This window comes from Saimiri boliviensis, chromosome 2, assembly GCF_048565385.1.
Source record: "Saimiri boliviensis isolate mSaiBol1 chromosome 2, mSaiBol1.pri, whole genome shotgun sequence".
NCBI classification, from domain to species: Eukaryota; Metazoa; Chordata; class Mammalia; order Primates; family Cebidae; genus Saimiri; species Saimiri boliviensis.
This window is the reverse complement of record NC_133450.1, coordinates 46,613,651-46,637,011: the sequence shown is the minus strand read 5'-3', so window position 1 is coordinate 46,637,011 and position 23,361 is coordinate 46,613,651. Positions and strand designations below refer to the sequence as shown.

The 23,361-nt window shown below is 51.6% G+C and overlaps 2 protein-coding genes across 4 annotated transcripts in view; both read left to right on the top strand.

Annotated features, from left to right (window-relative positions):
- The window catches only part of SLC7A8 (solute carrier family 7 member 8), a 65,496-nt gene extending 55,422 nt beyond the window's left edge, over positions 1–10,074 (top strand). For all 3 annotated transcript variants that reach the window (XM_010335045.2, XM_003924314.4, XM_010335046.3), the window contains 4 exons: positions 2,984–3,080; positions 4,981–5,130; positions 6,902–7,079; positions 8,059–10,074. In XM_010335045.2, the coding sequence (XP_010333347.1) occupies positions 2,984–3,080; positions 4,981–5,130; positions 6,902–7,079; positions 8,059–8,225 (592 nt within the window). In that variant the 3' untranslated portion in view covers positions 8,226–10,074. The remainder of the gene's footprint in view (positions 1–2,983; positions 3,081–4,980; positions 5,131–6,901; positions 7,080–8,058) is intronic.
- Positions 10,075–15,985: 5,911 nt separating this feature from the next.
- On the top strand, positions 15,986–18,401 carry CEBPE (CCAAT enhancer binding protein epsilon). Its single transcript, XM_003924315.4, has 2 exons — positions 15,986–17,114; positions 17,887–18,401. Exons 1-2 carry the CDS (start codon positions 16,605–16,607, stop codon positions 18,220–18,222), a joined length of 846 nt encoding a protein of 281 aa, XP_003924364.1. The 5' UTR covers positions 15,986–16,604; the 3' UTR covers positions 18,223–18,401.
- The last annotated feature ends 4,960 nt before the right edge of the window (positions 18,402–23,361 follow it).

Here is a 23,361-nt window from a genome sequence, read left to right as displayed (position 1 = left end):
TCTATCCTGTTTTTTCATTTGATGCTATATTGTAAGCATGTTCTCATATAATCAGTTTTTTTCAAAAACATTGTGACTACATAATGTTCCCTTTTTTTGAGACAGGGTTTCACTCTGTCATCCAAGCTGGAGTGCAGTGGCATGATCTCAACTCACTGCAACCACCACCTCCCAGGTTCAGGTGATTCTCCTGCCTCAGCCTCCCGAGTACCTGGATTACAGGCATCTGCCAGCACATCTGGCTGATTTTTGTATTTTTATTAGAGACAGGGTTTCTCCATGTTGGCCAGGCTGATCTCGAACTCCTGACCTCAGGTGATCTGGCCACTTCAGCCTCCCATAGTGCTGGGATTACAGGCGTGAGCTTGTATGCCAAATTTATTTAATCAACCTCCTATATTTAGGCACTTGGGACATTTCCATGTTTTTTCTTTTTCTTTTTCTTTCTTTCTTTTTTTTTTTTTTTTTTTTTTTGACACAGGTTTTCACCCTGTTGCCCAGGGTGGAGTGCAGTGGCACAGTCATAGCTCACTGCCGCCTCAGTATCCAAGGCTCACATAATCCTGCCACCTCAGCCTCCTGAGTAGCTAGAACAACAGGCACACACCACCATGCTTGGCTAACTTTTTTTTTATTTTATTTTTTGTAGAGGCAAGGGTCTTGCTATTTTGCCCAGGCTCAAACTGCCGGGCTCAAATGATTCTCCCGCCTCAGCCTGCCAAAGTGCTGGGATTACAGCTGTTAGATACCATGTCCAGCCAGGATATAAATTTTTTTAACTCAATCCCACAAGACAGGATATAAACTTTAAGTACAATTTATATACCATAAAACACACAAGCCGGGCGCGGTGGCTCAAGCCTGTAATCCCAGCACTTTGGGAGGCCGAGGCGGGTGGATCACGAGGTCGAGAGATCGAGACCATCCTGGTCAACATGGTGAAACCCCGTCTCTACTAAAAAGTGCAAAAAATTAGCTGGGCATGGTGGCACATGCCTGTAATCCCAGCTACTCAGGAGGCTGAGGCAGGAGAATTGCCTGAGCCCAGGAGGCAGAGGTTGTGGTGAGCCAAGATCGTGCCATTGCACTCCAGCCTGGGTAACAAGGGCGAAACTCCGTCTCAAAAAAAAAAAAAAAAAAAAAAAAAACACAGACTGAGTATGGTAGCTTTTTGTTTTGTTTTGTTTTTTTGAGACGGAGTTTCACTCTTGTTACCCAGGCTGGAGTGCAATGGCGCGATCTCGGCTCACCGCAACCTCCGCCTCCTGGGGTCAGGCAATTCTCCTGCCTCGGCCTCCTGAGCAGCTGGGATTACAGGCATGCGCCACCATGCCCAGCTAATTTTTTTTTTGTATTTTTAGTAGAGACGGGGTTTCACCATGTTGACCAGGATGGTCTCGATCTCTTGACCTCGTGATCCACCCGCCTCGGCCTCCCAAAGTGCTGGGATTACAGGCTTGAGCCACCGTGCCCGGCTAGAGTATGGTAGCTTATGCCTGTCATCCCAACAGTTTGGGAACCCAAGGTGGGAGGATCATTAGAGCCCAGAAGTTTGAGACCAGCCCGGACAATGTGACAAGACCCTGCCTCTATTTTTTGAAAAAAGCAGATCATAGGCTGGATGCGCTGGCTCACGCCTATAATCCCAACACTTTGGGAGGCCAAGGTGGGCAGATTACCGGAGGTCGGGAGTTCAAGACCAGCATGACCAACATGGAGAAACCCTGTCTCTACTAAAAATACAAAATTAGCTGGGTGTTGTGGCGCATGCCTGTAATCCCAGCTACTTGGGAGGCTGAGGCAGAAGAATCGCTTGAACCCAGAAGGCGGAGGTGGCGGTGAGCCAAGATTGTGCCACTGCACTCCAGCCTGGGCAACAGGAGCAAAACTCCATCTCAAAAAAAAAAAAAAAAAAAAAGGCCGGGCGCGGTGGTTCAAGCCTGTAATCCCAGCACTTTGGGAGGCCGAGGCGGGTGGATCACGAGGTCGAGAGATCGAGACCATCCTGGTCAACACGGTGAAACCCCATCTCTACTAAAAATACAAAACACTAGCTGGGCGTGGTGGCGCATGCCTGTAATCCCAGCTACTCAGGAGGCTGAGACAGGAGAATTGCCTGAGCCCAGGAGGCAGAGGTTGCGGTGAGCCGAGATCGCGCCATTGCACTCCAGCCTGGGTAACAAGAGCGAAACTCCGTCTCAAAAAAAAAAAAAAAAAAGCAGATCATAAATGTTCATTTTGATGAGTTTTGTAGGGATATTTTTATTTGTGTTTGTTCATTTTTGTTTTTTATTGTTGTTTTGTAGAGCCAGAGTCTCACTATGATGCCCAGGCTGGCTTTGAATTCCTGGGCTCAAGCACTCCTCCTACTTCAGCCTCCCAAATAGGTGGAAATATAAGTGTGTGCCACTGCACGTGACTTCAGTTTGATGAATTTTCACAATTCTGGACTGCCATGTAACCACTACCCAAAGCAAGATAACAGAACATTTCCACCACCAATTCCCTGCTCCCATAGAGACAACTACTCTTTGAGCAGGTTAAGAGTGTTTTTAAAGCTTTCCACATGCAGTTCAGTCCAAGTATACTGGGGAATCTGCATCCTTTGAGGATGTGAGGAGTGCTTTTAAAGAGATGAAGACTTTAGGCAACAGATAGAGGCTGTTTCTGCAGCCTTCTGGGCATTGGGAGCACCCTACTAAGTGACAGTACAATCATCAGTAACCCTGAGCCACCCATACCACTTTCAGGGGCTCACATAACCGGGGTTCATCCACTTTTCCACTGGCTGCCTCTGGTTTGCCTGCACCTGCATTTGTCACACAGGTTCTGTGACTGGTGGGGTGGAAAGTATGCATGTGAAGGCAGGTGCCTGGTTGGAGGGGGGATGGCCCTGTGCGGGCAGAAGGTAGGCATGGATGAAGGAGCTTGGGCTTGGTGGTCCATGGGTTATCCCAGGCTGATCTGCTTTTCTCCCTTCCAGGCTGTTCTTCGCTGGAGCCCGAGAGGGCCACCTTCCCAGTGTGTTGGCCATGATCCACGTGAAGCGCTGCACTCCAATCCCAGCCCTGCTTTTCACAGTAAGGGCCCTTCCTGCTGTAACTGTCCACATACCTCCCTCTCTTTGTGCCTAGTCTAAGCTGGGAGTTCATGCTTTTCACACACACCCCTGTTACCCTTCCGGTCTGCTGCTAGGTCTCACTGGATCTAGATGATCTGGCAAATGATACTCATCAGCTTTGTTAATATCAAGAGATATAGCAAGGGAAGATCTTGAGTCCTGGAATACCAAAGGTTCTCGGGCTGACTTATTTCCATTCTCCCATCCTTTTGGGTCAGACTGAACTGACTACCTCAGGATTCAATAACCTCGAAAAAATGTCTCCCTTGACTCTCCTCACACCTATTACTGCAGGGTTGTGGCACTGGCCTCTGCTCCCAGGTGGTCCCTGCATGCACCCACTCTCCCCATCAAGCTTCAGGGCAGCCTGCCAGTCTCTTGGCAAGCATCACCAAAATGAACTTAGTGTTAAGGGTACACCAAGTAAGAAAAGCCATAGAGGAAGACTGATAAACTGAAAATTGTGAAAAGGAAACTTGGGACAGGAAAGGGATGGGAGTAAAATGTCCCCAGAGTAGAATCGTTTAGACAGGACTAAAGAAAGGAACAAAAACTTGTCCCCATAGTCTTTTAAGTTATTTTTATTTTCCTTCTGGACCCTGAGTAAAACGCTAAAAATGACTTTGGTCCACTGGCAAAGCAGTTAGAAATGAAAATAACAGAGCTCTTGGGAGTCAAGAGCATTGTGCAGCACTGGGGGAATTGCAGAATGTGCAGATGCAGGATGAAGGTCACCTTGCCTGGCTGGTTGTGGAAGGTGGCTGGAGAAGACAGTACTCCCAGTGGGGCACACACTTTTTTTTTTCCAGTTAGAGCTATTGGTGCAGTAGAAGGCACAGGCCACAAGAACCATCTCGATTATTTTAACTCTCGGCTCTCACAGGAGAACAGAATCTGTTGTTGACCTTCACAAGTTATCAGAAGGGAGAAGCGCGGTTCCAGGAGAGCCACAGGGATGATTTTGAAGTTAGAAAATGGACTCTGTCAAGAAAACCTCATAGGGATGTTAGGAGGGTTAAGTGAGTTAATCTTTGCAGAATGCTAAAAATAGGGACCTGGCACACAGTAAGTTCTACGTAACCAGTTTTGAAATTAATAAAGAAAAGGAAGGAAGAAAAATAGATGACTCAGCCAGGAGAAAGGATGAGGGCAAGAATAAAGCCTTAATCTGCTGTTAACAATCTTCCCTAAGGGATTTTAAAAAATGAAGTTTGCAGCCGGGCTCGGTGGCTCAAGCCTGTAATCCCAGCACTTTGGGAGGCCGAGGCGGGTGGATCAAGAGGTCAAGAGATCGAGACCATCCTTGTCAACATGGTGAAACCCCGTCTCTACTAAAAATACAAAAAAATTAGCTGGGCATGGTGGCACATGCCTGTAATCCCAGCTACTCAGGAGGCTGAGGCAGGAGAATTGCCTGAACCCAGGAGGCGGAGGTTGCGGTGAGCCGAGATCGCACTATTGCACTCCAGCCTGGGTAACAAGAGTGAAACTCCGTCTCAAAAAAAAAAAAAAAAATGAAGTTTGCTTGAGCTATAAAAATGAGACGGGGGCTGACGCCGAGCCAGGTGATACCAATGTGGCCAGTCTGGCTGCTTATGGCCAGTATCCATTCTGATTGGTTAGTGCCTGTACCATACCAGTGGTTAAATATTTGGATTATCACCCCTGTAATAAGAACTTCCTAGCAATAAAGATGTTGTAACATCCTGAGTTACTAGGGGAGGTTGTAAAGTCTCCATTTCGAAACATCCATTATACAATGGCATAGTCTGACTGGAGGCTGGGGGACAGCCCCTAATCTATAATACCAGTCTCTGAATATCTTTCTGATCACTGATGAGCTCCTCCCACTTCCCCAGTGCATCTCCACCCTGCTGATGCTGGTCACCAGTGACATGTACACACTCATCAATTACGTGGGCTTCATCAACTACCTCTTCTATGGGGTCACAGTTGCTGGACAGATCGTCCTTCGCTGGAAGAAGCCTGATATCCCTCGCCCCATCAAGGTGAGAGAACCTCCCTTTAGGGTCCCCTCCCCTTCCTCTGTGGTTCTAGCTGCAGCTCAGATTTTTAAATCACCTCTGTTCTTAGCTGCTGGCCACACACCATCATATCAGATGGTAGCAGATCCTTTGGGAAGCAAGGGCCATCTGTGAATGGGACCACAATTTCCATTCTCCACTGGGGACGAGACCAGAGTAGACTGCAGCTGGGGAATAAGTCAGAACAAATGTTACTTTCATCATGTCATTCCTTTGTTTCCTATCAGTCTAAGCCTTAAACTCCAGCTGATTTTTCAAGGCTCTCTTATCTCCCCAGCACTTCCTCCCTGTCCCTCCAGATAGCTGGATTCACTCTGTGCTATGTCTCCATCCCAGAATGAGTTTCCTCTTCCCATCTGCCCATCTAAATTTTAACTGTTTTCCAAATGGGCCTCAAGTACTTCCTCTTTCTTGAAGTTTTCCAATCCACTGCAACCTTCATGATCTTCTCTTTTTATTTTTTTATTTTATTTTATTTTACTTTTAAAGATGGGGTTTCACCATATTGGTCAGGCTGATCTCGAACTCCTGACCTCAGGTGATCCGCCCACCTCAGCCTCCCAAAGTGCTGGGATTATAGGCGTGAGCCACCGCGCCCGGCATGATCTTCCCTTTTTAAACTCCTTTTGGGTCACACTGAACCTCAGGATTCAACAGCCTTGAAAAAATATGTCTCCCTTGACTCTCTTCACACCTATTACTGCAGGGTATGGCACTGGCCTCTGCTCCGGGCTGGTCCCTGCATGCACCCACTCTCCCCATCAAGCTTCAGGGCAGCCTGCCAGTCTCACCCTACACATAGTAGGGTGCTCAGTGAACCTAATATTGCTACAGGATATAACTCTATGATAGGAATTAATGGGATTGCTTGGAACAAGACATGTTATAGCATTATGAGTTCTACAAATTAAAAGAATAGAGTGTACTCTGGAGCTATTTGAACAATTCTATTGTAGAAACAGTGACTAGATCCTTCTAGATTCTTCCAGCTGAAAAATCAAAGGCTCTCTAAATCTGTCAGTTCCTCACTGGCATTTCCACCACCATTTTCTACTCTCACGCTTAGAAAACCTGCTAGCGGGAAGAGGAGGTAGAATAACCCCATGTCCCCATCACACACATCCCTTCTCAGTGAGGAAGACAAGGAAGAGAAAGCAGCCAAATCAGGACTGCCCTCGGAGCCATGAAGAGGAGACTCTCAGTAACTCCCAAAATGTGGCCCATAAGGGGCTGGCATTTGCCATGCTGTGCCCACATAAGGGCCCTGCATAGAAGTGGGTGAGGAGCAAGGAGCCTGAGTGACTTGGATCACCTCCTCCCTGCACCTTGTGCATTGCTACACCTCCCCTCCACACTAGGACCTCAGCAGACACGCACCCTGTACCAGCAAGCTTCTCCCTCTCTATGGGCTTCTCTGGCTGCCCCAGGCACATGACATGTATGATGAGACCTTGTCTAATCACACCCAGGAGTGAGGACATGGGCAAGGAGGATCCTTTCCTTGTTGGCCCCTCCCCATCCTCTTCCTGTCTGACCACCCATGTTCATCAACATTTGCTGATATAGCCCCTGCCCTATCAGGGATGGGTGTGGGAGCTACAGAGCTGAAGGAAGTCCAGCCTTTGCCCTTGAGGATGTGTCTCTGTGGGTGAAGAAGAGAGACAATGTCCCAGTCCCTAGCCCTGGGGGCCACAGGGCCTACACCATTCACATGCCTCATGCCTCTGCTCCACAGATCAACCTGCTGTTCCCCATCATCTACCTGCTGTTCTGGGCCTTCCTGCTGGTCTTCAGCCTATGGTCGGAGCCCGTGGTGTGTGGCATTGGCCTGGCCATCATGCTGACAGGAGTGCCTGTCTATTTCCTCGGTGTTTACTGGCAACACAAGCCCAAGTGCTTCAGTGACTTCATTGGTGAGTTGTTGGAGGCCCTGGCTGGCTTGAGGGCCTCCTGGTCTGGAATACAGTGGTCAGGGATGGGGCAGGGGAGCCTCCAAGGTCAGGAGGCCTGGGCTCGCCTTCTCCTCAGTCCACAGAGCTCTGGAGAAGTCCAGAGCAGGGGAAGCAGATACCTTTTCCCAGAGACCACTTAAGGAGAACAGCTGGCATTTCTACACAGACCTTAGACCTTCAAGAATTGGCAACCTGGGCTGGGCACAGTGGCTCACGCCTGTAATCCCGACACTCTGAGAGGCTGAGACAGAGGATCACTTGAGACCAGCCTGGTCAACATCACAAGACCCCATCTCTATTATTACAAATTTTTTTTTTTTTTTTTTTTTTTTTTTTGAGACGGAGTTTCGCTCTTGTTACCCAGGCTGGAGTGCAATGGCGCGATCTCGGCTCACCGCAACCTCCGCCTCCTGGGTTCAGGCAATTCTCCTGCCTCAGCCTCCTGAGTAGCTGGGATTATAGGCACGCACCACCATGCCCAGCTAATTTTTGTATTTTTAGTAGAGACGGGGTTTCACCATGTTGACCAGGTTGGTCTCGATTTCTCGACCTCGTGATCCACCCGCCTTGGCCTCTCAAAGTGCTGGGATTACAGGCTTGAGCCACCGCGCCCGGCCTTATTATTACAAATTTTTAAATAAAATAGGCAACCTGTCAGCCATCCTGTGAGAGCTGCTCCAGGCTGGGTGGAGAACAGCGGAGACCCTGGACTTGGGGGTCAATAGGCACAGGGAAGGTGGAAGACTGGGGCCTTCATGAGCAAAGAGCAGCTGATAGAAGATGCAAGAGGCAGACCAGGTGGCGAGGATTCCCCTCAAGTCACTGACTGCTCTGAGGAGGCAGAATCTGGGGCGGGAGAGCTGGGAAGGGCCGGGGCCACTTGGCCGGGTTGGTGTGATGCTCAGCATTGGCCTGGTTTCTGTGTGATCTCCTCCCACAGAGCTGCTAACCCTGGTGAGCCAGAAGATGTGTGTGGTCGTGTACCCCGAGGCGGAGAGGGGCTCAGAGACAGAGGAGACTCATGAGGACATGGAGGAGCAGCAGCAGCCCATATACCAACCCACTCCCCCCAGGGACAAGGACGTGGGGGGGCAGTCCCAGCCCTGAGGACCACCATCCCTCAGCTGGCTACTCCCTCCTTCCTCCCGCTTCCATCCTACCTCCCTGCCTGGGTCCCCCCAACACACACGAGTACACACACCTCCCTCTCTCTACTTTCATCAGGCAGTGGTAGGACCTGGGTGTGAGTGGTGAGAATCTGTAAACAAAAACTGACATTCATACCCAAAGAACCAGCTCTCACCCCAAGGCCCATGTCCCAGGCCCCACCCAGTGCTGCCCACGATCCCAGCTGCAGGAGGAGAGGGGAGATGCCAAGGATGGCCTGCAGGACCTCCCTCCGGGCCGCGCCCTCAGCTGCCTCGTCAGGAACTGGAGCTCATTACTGCCTGACCTCCCAGGGAGGCCCCCTTCAGAAAGGAGAGGCAGCCACAGGGGCTGCTTTGGGGAGGGACAGGCTCAAGCAATTCTGTCCCCATCAAGGAGTCTGCTGGAGAGACCCAAGACCCTATCTGTTCACCAGGGACCCAAAATCTAAGGGGATGTTTCACTCTGCCCTCTTTCCGGCCCCTGCCCATCATACCTGCTCCCACCCTAGCCTGGGCTCCCTATCCAGAGTTCGCTTCCCCTCGGGATGCCACCTCCCAGAGCTAAGGACCAAGGAGAAGAACGGCCCTGCCGGTTGAGGAACATATTGAGAAAGGCTCAGATTGCAGAAACCCAGCCCTGCCCCTGCCCCTGCCTCCTGCATACTGCCCCCAACATGATGCCAAAGCTTCAGGAGGCCAGAAAGTCTTCTGATTTTTAGTGTAGTGGTCATCTCTCTCATGATGAAGCCGCTCAGCAACTCCAGATCCCCGCCCACCGGGGAAGGAGCAGTCCCCTGCTATCTCTGCGGCCATGCCCCGCACAGCCAGCACCACCATCCCCACCATGCCCTTCTCTCTGGGTCTTGGCTCAGGACTGGGTGTGAAGGATCCCCAAGCCCTTCAGGCCTGAGATCGGAGCCAAATCAGCCTTAAGTCACCTCCCATCCAAGAACTGGGCCTAAAAATACTCCCCTATTTCTAACCCTCAAGATGGATCTGATATTAAATGCCTTCCTTGGGAGGAAGGGCACTTGCCCCTCCCCAGAGGTACCCATTCCATACCCTGGGGAGAGCGTTGGCTAAAGGCCAGATCCTCTCCCATCAGTCCCCAACTCCAATAGCTCCTCCCTCTTTGCAGGTCTCAGGGGCAGGATGACAGGACAGTGACAGCAGGGAGTCCACTCTGGAGGTCCTCAGAAAAGGCCCTCCTCTGTGGCAGGCAGCTTCTGACCTTTCCCTGAGCTCCCAGGGAAGGCCATGGAGTTTGCTGTGGGGCCTGCAGCCTCCCCAGCCACTCCTGCTGCACTAAGGACTTAGGATCCTTTTATCACAATACTCGATTCTCTTCCCCGACCCCCAATGCTGTCTGCTTAAACTGGAATACACAGGCGCCCTTCCTGGCCCGGGTGGTGTCTCCCAGCTTCCCCGCCCAGCTTGCCCACCCCATAGTTGGTAAGATGCCGAGTTTGGTCTGAGTTGTGACCCCTTCAGAGTACGTGCCCGGCAGGCTGGGGCTGGCCCTGGAGGGTCAGGGGACCATCTTCTTGTTCCCTCTCTTCTCATTCCTCCAACTTCCTCCCCTCCTTCAATTATTATTTTTTTGTAAAGTTGATGCCTTACTTTTTGGATAAATATTTTTGAAGCTGGTATTTCTATTTCTTTTGGATTTTTTAATGTAAGGTGGTTTTTAGGGGGTGGAGTTAGAACCTTGATGATAATTTCTTTCGCTTGGTGTAGGTTTTAGAGATTTGTTTTGTGGAGAACTTTTTTTTTCTTTTGATGTAATTAAAATTTAAAATGGAAACGAAGTTGGTGGTGGTGATGATTAAGTGGCCTTTTGAGACAGAGTCACCAGGCATTTCCTCTTAGGAGATCTTGCCAGTTTCCTTCCAGAATGATAGTCCTAAAAGCTCTCCATAGCTTCTAGCTATCCTAGGGACTCACATTCTAAACCAAAAACAACGTCAAAAGACAACGGATTTACAGATCTCAGTTGTTTGCTGTAATTCTGGAATCAGGCAACACTTCCTTCTATGAAATAGAATCCATGTTCCAAAGAGCTGAGCAGAAGAGGTTGGCTTTACAGACGGGGAAGGGCTGAAGGAAGCTGGTTAGTCACTTTTCAAAGTTGCTTTCCTTGGCTGGGCGCACTGGCTCACTCCTGTAATCCCAGCACTTTGGGAGGCCGAGGAGGGAGGATCTCTTGAGCCCAGGAGTTTGAGACCAGCCTGGGCAACATAGCAAGATCTCGTCTCTATTTAAAAAAAAAAAAAAAGCTGGGCATGGTGCTATGTGCCTGCAGCCCCACCTACTTGGGAGCCTGAGGCCAGAAGGAGGATGGCTTGAGCCTGGGAGGTCGAGGCTGCAGTGAGCCTGATTGCGCTACTGTACTCCAACCTGGGTGGAAGAGCAAGCCCCTGCCTCAAAAAACCAAGTTACTTTTCCTACAAGAGGGTACAGAGAGACAGAACAATAGAAAAATAACTGATTAGTTAACATCAGGATTCTTCAGGCTACCTCGTTTTGTGTAAAGATTACAGAAGAGGCCGGGCGCGGTGGCTCAAGCCTGTAATCCCAGCACTTTGGGAGGCCGAGGCGGGTGGATCACAAGGTCAAGAGATCGAGACCATCCCGGTCAACATGGTGAAACCCCATCTCTACTAAAAATACAAAAAATTAGCTGGGTATGGTGGCGCGTGCCTGTAGTCCCAGCTACTCAGGAGGCTGAGGCAGGAGAATTGCTTGAACCCAGGAGACGGAGGTTGCGGTGAGCCGAGATCGCGCCATTGCACTCCAGCCTGGGTAACAAGAGCAAAACTCCGTCTCAAAAAAAAAAAAAAAAAAGATTACAGAAGAGTAAACTTCATTATCATGCCCATCGAATATTGAAGCTGGCCTGTTTTAACTGGCTGTTATGTTTTTCTCCTGATTTCTAGGAAGGTCAGATAACAACTTAGTTTAGATTTGGTGATGCAGAACTTCAGCGTGGGAAGTTTGGTCTGTGGGGCGTATGGCAGGAGCTTAGACCGAAACCATGGCCTTCGGTAATTTTTTATTTAAAAACACTTTCTTGTTCCTTCTTGGAGTTCCTGCTCTGTGCACCGGACTGACAGCCTGCAGACTAACTGGGAAGAACTCAACTCTGCCCAGGGTGGGAACGTGGGCCAGGAAGAGACAGCACCCAGCCAAGCTGAGGGAGGCAAAGGCGGATGTCCTCCCAGAGCCTGGTCAGCAAAGGCTTCTCACACCAGCACAGTCTGAGCCAAGTCTGTGGAGACAGTCAGGTCCCAGGAGCTCCATGGGAGGGCCTGGGAAGTGAAGCTGGGCAGAGCCATCTGAGAAGAGTTAGCTCTAGGAGGAAGCCAAGGAGGACTATTGGGCTAGGACAGCGAAAAAGGAGGAAGTCATTAAGGTAAGTCCAAGTACTTTCTGATGTTTGGGGCTAACTGCTAGAGGAAGTTGATGGGATCAGCCCCAGTCCTTGCTTTGTGTCCTTGTCTTTATGGGCTGCCTTCCTGGCTGCGTGTCCTGGGACAGCATCGTTGCAAAGCCAGCACTGCTGACAGATATAGGGCAGGGTGGGGGAAGGGGGTGGTGGAGGGCAGCGGTGTTGAGACATCACCCTTTACCACCTGGAACACTGTGAGGACACAGGCAGGCAAGATGCTGCCACTCCTGGTCCTGGCCTGGCGCCAACACTCCTGCTCCAGACAGGCTGGAAGCTCGCCATTCAACAGGGATGCCCAGCTGGGAGGCCGGCCATTAAACTGCTGTGTGTCCTTGGGCAAGTCACCTCACTTGCTTAGCATTTTGAGATTGAGAGTTGGACCTAATCTCAAACAGTTCCCGAATCTTTCAACTTTAGGTTATCCCAAAAGGCAAAGGCTAGTCTTGTCCCAGCCTCACATCTGCTCTTTGGGCCCCACTTCTCCAGCACACACACCTTTCCTCTCCCTGGACTGCCCCACTCCTCCCTGTTGCCCCATGTGAGCAAGTCCTGTCCACATCCCTTCTCGCTCCATGGAGGCACTTGTCGCTCAGGACCACCCTCTCTTTCTGTGACACCTGCTGATCTTTTCAACCTGGTCAAATGGGCAAATGTGGGGCTCCTCCCCGGCAACAAGCATTTATGTTTATCCCGAGCATTTCCTGTCTTAACCCTGTCAGTTACTTTCATGCTAGGAATTTCACATGCTCTGACTTTATCGAATTTCGGAACATTCTGGAAGTAACTGAAATTGTAGCTGCTTCTGCATTTATTTATTTGTTTGTTTGTTTGTTTGTTCGTTTGTTTTTTGAGACGGAGTTTCGCTCTTCTTACCCAGGCTGGAGTGCAATGGCACGATCTCGGCTCACCGCAACCTCCGCCTCCTGGGTTCAGGCAATTCTCCTGCCTCAGCCTCCTGAGTAGCTGGGATTACAGGCACGTGCCAGCACGCCCAGCTAGTTTTTTGTATTTTTAGTAGAGACGGGGTTTCACCATGTTGACCAGGATGGTCTCGATCTCTCGACCTCGTGATCCACCCGCCTCGGCCTCCCAAAGTGCTGGGATTACAGGCTTGAGCCACCGCGCCCGGCTTGCATTCATTTATTAATGTGGTCACACAACAAACCTTTTTGTGACGAGTCTACCAAAGACTTTGTTATATGCTGTGGAAATAGCAAATTTTTTTCCTGATTTTTCAAAGTCAGCACAGACTTCAAATATTTTCTTCCATTGTCTCCGTAAGGATATTCAGGTGTGTCAATCTGCCTGTCCTTCATTTTAATTCAGGAAATATGGTCACCATAGTTGAAGAGGCCCAAAAGATGTGACCCTACCCTCAAAGAGCAAATAGTTGCCAGGGGAACAAAGCCAAGAGTCTGCGCAACACACAAATGTGTGTGCTTCCTGGCTCCACAGACCACACATGCCGCGTTGGGACCACTGCCTGTGGGCCTTCCTGCTGAGCATCCCACCAGACACCAGGAAGCATCTGTTTAGGAGGCACAGGTAAAACCGCAATGAGAGGCCAGAGGAAGAGAAGGAGAGTCCACATTTACTGAGCCCAGTTGCATGACATACATTATCTTATTCACAATTTAATTAAACAACCCTATGAAGTAGGTATTACTGCTGCCACTTCGCAAGAAAGATTAATTAACTTGCCCAGAGTCACAGAGCTGGCCAGTGACAGAGGCCACATTTGAGCCCAGTTCTCTCTAACCCTTCACAGCCATGCTCCGCTACCTTCCTACTGAGAAAGTCCTGCTTCATTCACCAAGGGGGTGGTCCTGGAAGGAGGCCTGTTACGAAGTCACTGAGATAACAAACATGCATCATTTAGTTCATCCAAACTTGCAGTAACTGCAGTGGCAAAGGAAAAATGATCCTGCTGACCCAAGAGGTCTTCTTTTCCTCTCCTGAGCAAGAATCTCCCAGCTGCTGACTGGCACTGCCCTTCCACCACCTCCTCTTCCTGTCCGGAGCTCCCCTACCCTGCCCTGATATCCAAAGCCCTCCCTGCCCCAGCCAAACCCCTGTTACTGGGAAACACTGAGGTCAGCGTGCCAGCAACGTCAGCACTAGCCTGGAGGCCAGGGCAGAGATTTATCTCACCATGGCTGAAGCTGCTGACTTTCTCATTTCCTGTGACTCTATTTGCATACCTCTCGCTTTCTGCTGTGCCCAGTTCACTAAGCTACTGATGCAGACTCTCCCCATCCCCATGGTGGCCAAATGAGGGCCAGGGTGGTTCTCTGAGTCACATAGCAACCCCTTCCCATCCCTTCAGCCAGAGATGAACCAGGCATCCTCCTTGGATGACCTGGGGCAGCTCAGCCTCTCATGCTTGCTTTCCTTGTTTATAGAGTAGAAATAAAAATACTGTCTGCCTTGCCTACCTTCCTGCATAACTCACAGGGAAAGAGCATGAAAAAGTGTATGTTCAGGGATTGAAACAGCATTAATTTATCAGAAAGCACAAGGCCTATTCATTATCATTATTTCAAAGTCGGGGAAGGGACAGAATTTCTCCTCATAGAGACAAGGCCCTGGACCCAGGCTGCCCATTCTCCTTGTAACTGCCTTGCAAGCCCCCATCCCAGCCGTGTTTCCTCTTCTCCCTTCCAGATGCCCGGCAGCAGCTTGCAGAGGCTGCCCTCTGCTGTCCACCTGAGTCTGGACCTCAGCCACCCTCCAAGTCCAAAATTTGGGGGCCATTATTGCCACCTGGTGGTTAATAGAAGCACTGCCACCAAACTGAGAGCTCAGCTTTGAAATGGAGAAATCCCCCTAATTCCTGAGATCTGTCTCTGGGATGCACGCAGGCCTCCCCACAACAGGTCCTTGTGCTTTCAGAGAAAGCATATCTGGCCACGTCTCAAGTCATGCAGAGAGCATCTGGGATAGGTGTGGGAGTAGGAAGGATGGAAGGAATATGTTAACCAGAATACACATTTTTAATATTTTAATGTCCAATACCACGCACATCGTCTCTGCACTTGTCCCACTGTGCCCTGCTCACAGTGACCCAGCCCTTGTTGGTCCCAACTTACCAAAACTTCTGGTCCCCCTGGGGCACCCATACCACTTGCTGGTCATAAAACAGCCAGTAACTGCCGGGCGTGGTGGCTCACGCCTGTGATTCCAGGACTTCAGGAGGCCGAGGTAAGCAGATCACAAGGTCAGGTGTTCAAGACCAGCCTGGCCAACATGGTGAAACCCCGTCTCTACTAAAAATACAAAAATTAGCCAGGTGTGGTGGCACATGCCTGTAATCCCAGCTTCTCAGGAGGCTGAGGCAGGAGAATCATTTGAACCTGGGAGGCAGAGATTGCAGTGAGGCGAAATCGTGCCATTGCACTCCAGCCTATGTGACAGAACAAGACTCCGTCTCAAATAAAAAATAATTTTTTAAAAAGCCAGTGACACATTTCTATGTGTCCTTTTTTGTTTTCTTTCCGCTCCCACCCGCCCCCACTGGACCTACAATCCCTTTGGGAGATGAAATTCAACAGGTAAAAGCAGGGCCACAGCAGGTGTCTCTGAAAGGAGGTAGTGGAGTTCCCACAGGAAAGAGAAAAGGGAAGAGGGGAGCCAGCACAGAACCAAGAATCGCAGAGAGGGAGCCATGGGCTTCTCCCGGAGACCCTAAAACAGAGCCCCAGGAAGAGGTGATGACATAAGAGGCTTCTCAAACCTCACAAGAGGAAGTAGACCCAAGAGACACGCACTGGAGGTCAGAGAGTGGCCATGCAAAAGGAAAGACAGCAAACGAGCTGCAGCAAGCTCCTCAGCCCTGCAGCTCAGGGTACAGGAAACCAGAGGCAGAGCCTCAGGCCAGGGTGAGGGGCAAAGTGCCAGCCTGAGCCTCTTGCAGCATAGAGCAGCTGGAAGAGAGCAGTGCTAGAGCCACTGGAGGATTACGGCTGTCTGTTCCGAGGGCAGCAGCCTGCCTGGGTCTGAGGTGCAAGGCCCAAGTCCTGACTAGGTACTTCAGCCAAGCCCAGGGAGTTAGGGACTGTGCCAGGTGGCTAGAGGTAGCCAGGGCTGGAAACACGAATGTCTGGGCTACAGCACAGCCCCTGCAAAAACCCAGCAAATGAACATACTCTGGAGCACCACACAGCCTCCCATGCATGGCTTGTCCCTAGGACCTGTTACTGCTCCCTAGACCCCTTAAAAAACAGGCCCTGGCCTGCACCCAGAGAATGATCTGGAGGTGGGGCTACAAAAGAAACTGTCTCTTGCAGGTAGGTGGAGCCGAGCAGCGAGGGAGACCCAGAGGAAGACGTGTTGAGGGAGGAGCTGAGACCCATCTCGGGGGTCGGCACTGGAAGAGGGCTTTCTCTCTTCACTCTAACTTGGAACCTCCTCTGCAGAGAACTTTATCAAAGTTGGAGGGAGGAGGATGCTCAGAGTGGGGTGTTGCCCTCAGCAAGGATTTGGAGTCCCCTGGGAAGCATCAGCTTCAGGCATCTCCAGAACCCTGGCTTGGACCCTGACCAAGGAGTGTCCCCAACTATGGAATAGGGCAGGAGTCACCTTTCTCTAAGGCTGACATCTCTCCCTCTAGGGTGTGTCCTGCCCCTCCCTGAGTCACCCCAAGGGGAGAGAGGGGAAAAAAGGGAAGAGAAGAGAGGCATTGACTACAGAGGAAGGAAAAGGAAGCAGAGCAGAGGGTGGAGAGAGGCCACACAGGAGTGGGTGACAGGAGACTGCAGAGGGCAGGTCTAGGGCAGGAGGTAGAGAGAGGGCAGGCCCAGGGCAGGAGGAGGTAGAGAGAGGGCAGCCTGAGCACCCCAAGGGGTGCCTTGAAAGCAGGTGGGGGCGGGGAGCCAAGGGGGCGGGCCAGCCATGTCCCACGGGACCTACTACGAGTGTGAGCCCCGGGGTGGCCAGCAGCCACTTGAGTTCTCAGGGGGCCGAGCTGGGCCCGGGGAGCTGGGGGACATGTGTGAGCATGAGGCCTCCATTGACCTCTCTGCCTACATCGAGTCTGGGGAAGAGCAGCTTCTCTCCGATCTCTTTGCCGTGAAGCCAGCGCCTGAGGCCAGAGGCCTCAAGGGCCCCGGAACTCCTGCCTTCCCCCACTACCTGCCGCCTGACCCTCGGCCCTTTGCCTACCCCCCGCATACCTTCGGCCCAGACAGGAAGGCGCTGGGGCCTGGCATCTACAGCAGCCCAGGGAGCTACGACCCCAGGGCAGTGGCGGTGAAGGAGGAGCCCCGGGGGCCTGAGGGCAGCCGAGCCACCAGCCGAGGCAGCTACAATCCCCTGCAGTACCAAGTGGCACACTGTGGGCAGACAGCCATGCACCTGCCCCCAACCCTGGCAGCACCTGGCCAGCCTCTGCGCATTCTCAAGGTAAGAGTGGGCCAGCCCTCCTCCCTCCTGCCTGGGGCTGGAGAGGCTGCTGTGGACAGACCCTGTGCCCCTGCTCATGCTGCTGAGTCTGAGCTTTGTGCCACCCTGAACCCCACTATGTCCCAAAGCCCCTGTGGCAAGCTGACCTACCTTGATCTCAGGCCCCCCGGGCCCCTCGTCAGCCTCTCTGCTGCTCACCATACCCCCTCCTCTTGCTTCTCTGTCGCCTGCTTCTGTAAGAAAAGTCTGCTGGCCCTGGAACAGGAGACTCAAGACAGACTGAGGGAAAGTGTCTTCAGCAAGTGTGAGAACATTGGCTAGGTGCAGTGGCTCATGCCTGTAATCCCAGCGCTTTGGGAGGCCAAAGCTGGAGGGCTGCTTAAGGCCAGGAGTTGGAGACCAGCCTGGGCAACATAGCAAGACTCTATCTTTACAAGAAAAGAAAGAAAGAGAGAAAGAAAGAAAGAGAGAAAGAGAGAGAGAGAGAAAGAGAGAGAGAGAGAAGAAAGAAAGAAGGAAGAAAGAAAGAGAGAAAGAAAAAAGAGAAAATGAAAAGGAGTTTTGGTCTCAAGCAGAGGACCCTGTGCATCTGGGTTACCACCTCCCACAAGCAGGGCGATGATGGTTTTGACCTGAGAGACAGAAGCTGGCTCTGAGTCCTGTTTTCCTCGGATGTAGCAAATGTGCCCTGGCTGCGGAGATTCCCACCTCGCCTCCACTCTGCCTCCTGGCCAGCTCTAACCTCTCTGTCTCTCTGTGCCTTCCCCTCCAGGCCCCTTTAGCCACTGCCGCACCCCCCTGCAGCCCCATCCTGAAGGCGCCATCCCCAGCTGGTCCCTTACACAAGGGCAAGAAGGCGGTGAACAAAGACAGTCTGGAGTACCGGCTGAGGCGGGAGCGCAACAACATCGCCGTGCGCAAGAGCCGGGACAAGGCTAAGAGGCGCATCCTGGAGACGCAGCAGAAGGTGCTGGAGTACATGGCAGAGAATGAGCGCCTCCGCAGCCGTGTGGAGCAGCTCACCCAGGAGCTAGACACCCTACGCAACCTCTTCCGCCAGATCCCTGAGGCGGCCAACCTCATCAAGGGCGTGGGGGGCTGCAGCTGAGCCTGGCTGGTGGACTGTGGGCACCAGGCTCCCTTGCCCAGCCTGACTCTGGGGACCCCCATCCTGCTGGGGGCCTAGAACCCTGAGACATAGACCACGGACAAATGGCAACCAGGGTGACAAGGAAGGGCAGGACCCAGCATTATGATGTGGCTGAATAAAGTTGTGATGTGATTGGGTGTTGGGGCTGTTGGCTGTGTGTGGGGGGTCAGGGGCATGGAGTCTGTGGGGGGGGGCATGGAGTGTGCATGTGCATGTGTGTGCATGTGTGTGTGGCATGGAGGACCCTGGGACCAGAATGCATATGGCCAGGTCTGCACCTCTTGTTTCCATGCCCAAATGGACATGTGGAAACACAGACATGCTGTCCGCACTCCGCCCCCAACACACCACACAGCCAGGCCATGTATCTGTCACTCTGCTCTTCTCTCCCTGACATCCCCATCACCCCCTTCTGTGAGCTGAAAGCACTCCCACAGGACCTGCAGCAACCTCTGTAAGCTCTGCTGACAGATCTGTGGCTTATAGGGAGATCCTGGCGCCACAGTCCCTCAGGCGCAGGCCTGCTGGTCCCAGGCTCACTCTCTCTTACTTTGAGAAATGGGTCTAGAAGCTCCTGTCCCCAGGTAACCATAGGAAAATTCCTGATGGCTCTGCCATATTTATGGTCCCTTAACCCAGCATGCCTTCTCTTCTCTCCACTTCCAAAGCCTCAGTCTACCAAATGGACACCCTACCCACGCTGCTCCCACCTACACATTTCCACCCTTTGTCCCTCATCCCCTGGGGCTGTGGTTCCCTAAAGCTTGAGAATTGAGTGCATGGGACAGGAATCAGTTGGGAGAGATGTGGAGACCAGATTTGCATATGAGAACACTGGTAATGAGAAGGAGAATGACGGCTGCCTGTTCCAGGGAAGCTCCTCATTCAAAGCAGCATTTTCTTCTGCACCGGACTACAGCCTAAGAGACAGAATGGTACAGTTTAATCAAGAGACATAGTTTGAATCTTCCTCTGCTACTTATTAGTGGTGAGCCTTGGGCCATTACTTTTCTCTGTGCCTCAGTTTTCTCATCTGCAAAATGGTAGCAATATTCATACCCACCCTGTAGTGTTGTTATATACATAGAAAAAGAAAACTTTCATGTAATAAGCATGAATATTTATGATTCCTCCATTTTGTTAGAACTGAAAGGACCTCAGAGATCTCATCTAAACTTCTCATGTGGCAGGTAAGGAAACAGCCCGCAAAGAGGGGAAGGGACTTACCTGGAATCACACAATCGTTTAGAGGCAGAACCAAAATTAGCTCCATTAAAAATCACAGATCTCAAGATGTGCTGGAAGAGACCTCAAGAGATCATCTGGTGGGCTCTGTCGTCAGACCAGCAAGATAGGGTGAGCCACATCTTACAGATAAAGCAGTTGAGGGCCAGAGGGGATAAGAGGCTTCTCCTGATGCTCAGTGAGATCCTTCGCTGTCTCAGCATATGGTGTCTGTGTCTCTACGCTATGCTCTCCTCATGGATACTCAGTACGAGTGTCACATAAATCACTTTTTTTTTTTTTTTTGAGATGAAGTCTTGCTCTGTCACCCAGGTTGGAGTACAACGCCTGAGTTCAAGCGATTCTCCTGCCTCAGCCTCCCAAGTAGCTGGGATTACAGGTGTCTGCCACCACGCCCAGCTAATTTTTTTTTTTTTTTTTTTTTTTTTTTTAGTAGAGACAGGGTTTCACCATGTTGGTCAGGCTGGTCTCGAACTCCTGACCTCATGATCCACCTGCCTCAGCCTCCCAAAGTGCTGAGATTACAGCTGTGAGCCACAGCGCCCACCCATGAATCACATTTTATTAAGAACAGTGCCATGGCCGGGCGCGGTGGCTCAAGCCTGTAATCCCAGCACTTTGGGAGGCCGAGGCGGGTGGATCACAAGGTCAAGAGATCGAGACCATCCTGGTCAACATGGTGAAACCCCGTCTCTACTAAAGGTGCAAAAAATTAGCTGGGCATGGTGGCGCGTGCCTGTAATCCCAGCTACTTAGGAGGCTGAGGCAGGAGAATTGCCTGAACCCAGGAGGCGGAGGTTGCGGTGAGCCGAGATCGCGCCATTGCACTCCAGCCTGGGTAACAAGAGCGAAACTCTGTCTCAAAAAAAAAAAAAAAAAAAAAAAAAAAAAAAAAAAAAAAACAGTGCCCAACAGTGTCAGGGATCTGGGGACCGATTAAGGGCTTGTTAAAGTCTCTCCTAGGCCAGTGCTGGGAAAGCCTGAGTCAGACATCAAGGAATAACTTTCTGAGAGGGCAAGAGACTGGCATCTGGATCATCCCAGATCTACCTCCCTTCTCCAAATCTCCAGCGGTGGAGGCTACTCGCACCTCAGGCATCCGTGCGCGGCATGTCTACCTTGCCCAGGACTCAGTCCTTTTCCTGCCTTGGCCTCTGTGTCTCTCAGGCACAGTCTATCCTACTTCTGTGTCCCTGGTGCCCGTGCCCCAGGTCTGGTTTGGCTGGACAGATCTGAACCTTCAGTGGAAGAATGGATGGGAGCTTCCTGAGGTCTGGAGGAACTGATGGGGTTTCCTAAGTTCAAAAGAGGAGAGGTGCCAGTTTCTGTGGGTGCCTGGGAGAATCCTCACACCTTCCTTTCAGCCTAGGGGGATAGGTTGCATAAGGGGGGTTTGTACAGAACATGGTAAATGACTCAACCTCCGGATTTCCTCCTCTCAGCTCAAGACCACTGCCCCTTGACTTACTTTCAAGGTTCTGGGTGATGGGACAGGGTTGCTTCAGCATCAACTCCAGACTTTGTTCCCACAGTTCTGAACTGTATCCCCTCTCAAGCCCCCGCCCACCCCATCAGGTCCTCAGGGCCTGTGCCTAGTAGAGGCTTCCTGACTGGCACTCAGTCTTCGGGAGTCACATCCCCATCTCGTTGCTGTGATCCCAGCATGACATGCAGCAGCTGAGCACATCCCAATCCTTTGCATCAGATCATATTCCAGGGGGATGAGTCAGAGCCAGAGGGTACGCTTCCTGAAGGAGGCTTTCAATCTAATAACCTCAACTGGTTTTGGCCAACGTAACTTATTCAACAAGTATTTGTTGAGTATCTTCTCTGGGAATGAGACAAGTTCTCAGCAGAAGGAGTAGGAAGAAAAAGTCAATAAACAAGTGTGCTGAATATCTTCCTTTGCCCCTCCAGAACCCTCTCCACCCTTCATCACCCGTTGCAGTCCCCAGGGAGATGCCTCCCTCCATCACCCAGCTTCCCAAGGGGTGAAGGTGAGACTGTCAGGAGAGTGACTGCTGAGCAGCCCTCTCCACAGTCCCTCCCAAAGGATTCCTGGTCCCGCTGCTGGGCTAGCCCAGGAGACTTCACCATTCCAGGAACTTTCCCTAGGTACTGCTGGTTCACACCTTCATACAGCACCTTCATTAGCTTCTCCTGCTAACTCCATTCCCCATTGGGGAATACACCATTGGGAAAACCAAACAAACCAACAGGTAGGGAGGCTATTTTAGCTTGGGTGACCAAGGAAGGTCTCCATGAGGAAGTGACATTTCAGTTGAAACTTGAAAATTTTTGAGAAGGAGGCAGGTGTGTCTTTGAGTGTAAGGGTGAACAGAGTAAAGAGTAAAGGCAGAAGTCCTAAGGTGACCAAGAAAAAGTGGTATCTGTGTCTCTACTCTATGCTATGCTCTCCTCATGGATACGCAGTACTCAGCCAGGAATGGCTGCTGAATGAAAGAAGGAAGGAGAGGATAAGCAAGAAAAAGATGCACCACCTTCCCTTCAGAATGGGGCTGCAGGGGTTGCAAATGACTCTTTTCATTCCCTCTGACAAGGAGGATGGTGCCTAAGAAGCTGGGGGAGGTGGAGAGCAGGGTTCTCCTTGCCCCTGGATTCAGCTTCCCTGCCCCTTGGTCCTCCCGTCACCTTCACCACAGCAAGGTTGTCACCACTGGGGAAGGAGACGGCAGAAAGGAGCCCGGGGAAGAGCAGTTAGCCAAACACTGCCTGGGGAAAGGCGCCAGGACCGGGGACTCGCTGTCGTTTGAAAAGCAGCACATCAAGGTCCAAACAGCGCACACATTCCTGTTTTTGCTTTAGCACCCGCAGCTCAGGTCCACTTTTCTTTGCGGAGCAGAACTGGGGAGAAGAATGAGAATTCGGAGCTGAGAGACAGGATCTTAGGCCACAGGGAAGCTGCAGAGGGGAAGGCAGACTGTGGGGAGACACTGCAGAGGGAGGAAGCTGCCCAAGGTGAGTCTGCCAAGGTCAGCCGGCGTGGTGGCTTGTGAAAGCTGCCCCCCCCACCCCCGCTCGGTGCACACCTCCCCACCCCTCTACACAGATTGCCACATGCCTGGGCCCCCAGGGCCCCCATCCCAGTGTTGCAAGATCCCGGTTGGGGTTGTGGGTGGAAAGGGGCCTCTTCACCTCCACCCCCTACCCTGCTCCAAGCCTGTGAGGGGACTATGGGATGAAGAGAGCTATTCAGGAGAGGCTGAAATGACAATAGGCAGGGCTGGCTGAGGCCCTGTGCGTCTCCTCTCCGACAGGCCAGTCACTTCCCATTACCGCCACCAGCCCCCCGCAGGCAGATCCCTCTGCCCAAGACTCAGCATGGGCTGCTCCAAAGTGGGAGTGGCCCAAGCTGGACAGAACCCCTGGTTAGCTTCGGTCAGCTGCTTCCATAAGCAGGCCTGGCCCGGCCTAAAAACCTCAGTGGCATGTGAGAAATTCTCCCCACAGGGAGAGGGCAGGGGTTTTCAGAGGAAAATGGCTGCAACTTAACTGCATCAAAATGGCCATTAATTCTGACTTCAGAGAGCAGCGGAAAGGTCCCAGGGCCCAGGAAGGGGCAGGGAGAGACCTAACAGGGAGAGACCCATCACACAGCTGTAACCTCGTGCTTCCCTTTACTATTTATTTATCTATTTATTTTACATCCAGGGATAGACTAGATTTTTTTCCCTTAGGCTCTCTTCCCTTTTAGAAGAAACAGGGCTCTGGGGGTAGGTAGAGGCAAGCCACACATAGAATGGATCCATCCCCACGATCTAAGCTTCACCCTGGAGTCTTAAACTGTCCAAACCCCTATTGTCCCCCACACCTAGTGCTGTCACCCCTGGC

Bases quoted from the DNA above. Each gene is read 5' to 3' on its own strand.
- CEBPE (XM_003924315.4), top strand. From the start codon at position 16,605: ATGTCCCACGGGACCTACTACGAGTGTGAGCCCCGGGGTGGCCAGCAG. The intron at 17,115-17,886 runs GTAAGAGTGGGC...CTTCCCCTCCAG, and splicing joins AGCCTCTGCGCATTCTCAAG to GCCCCTTTAGCCACTGCCGC.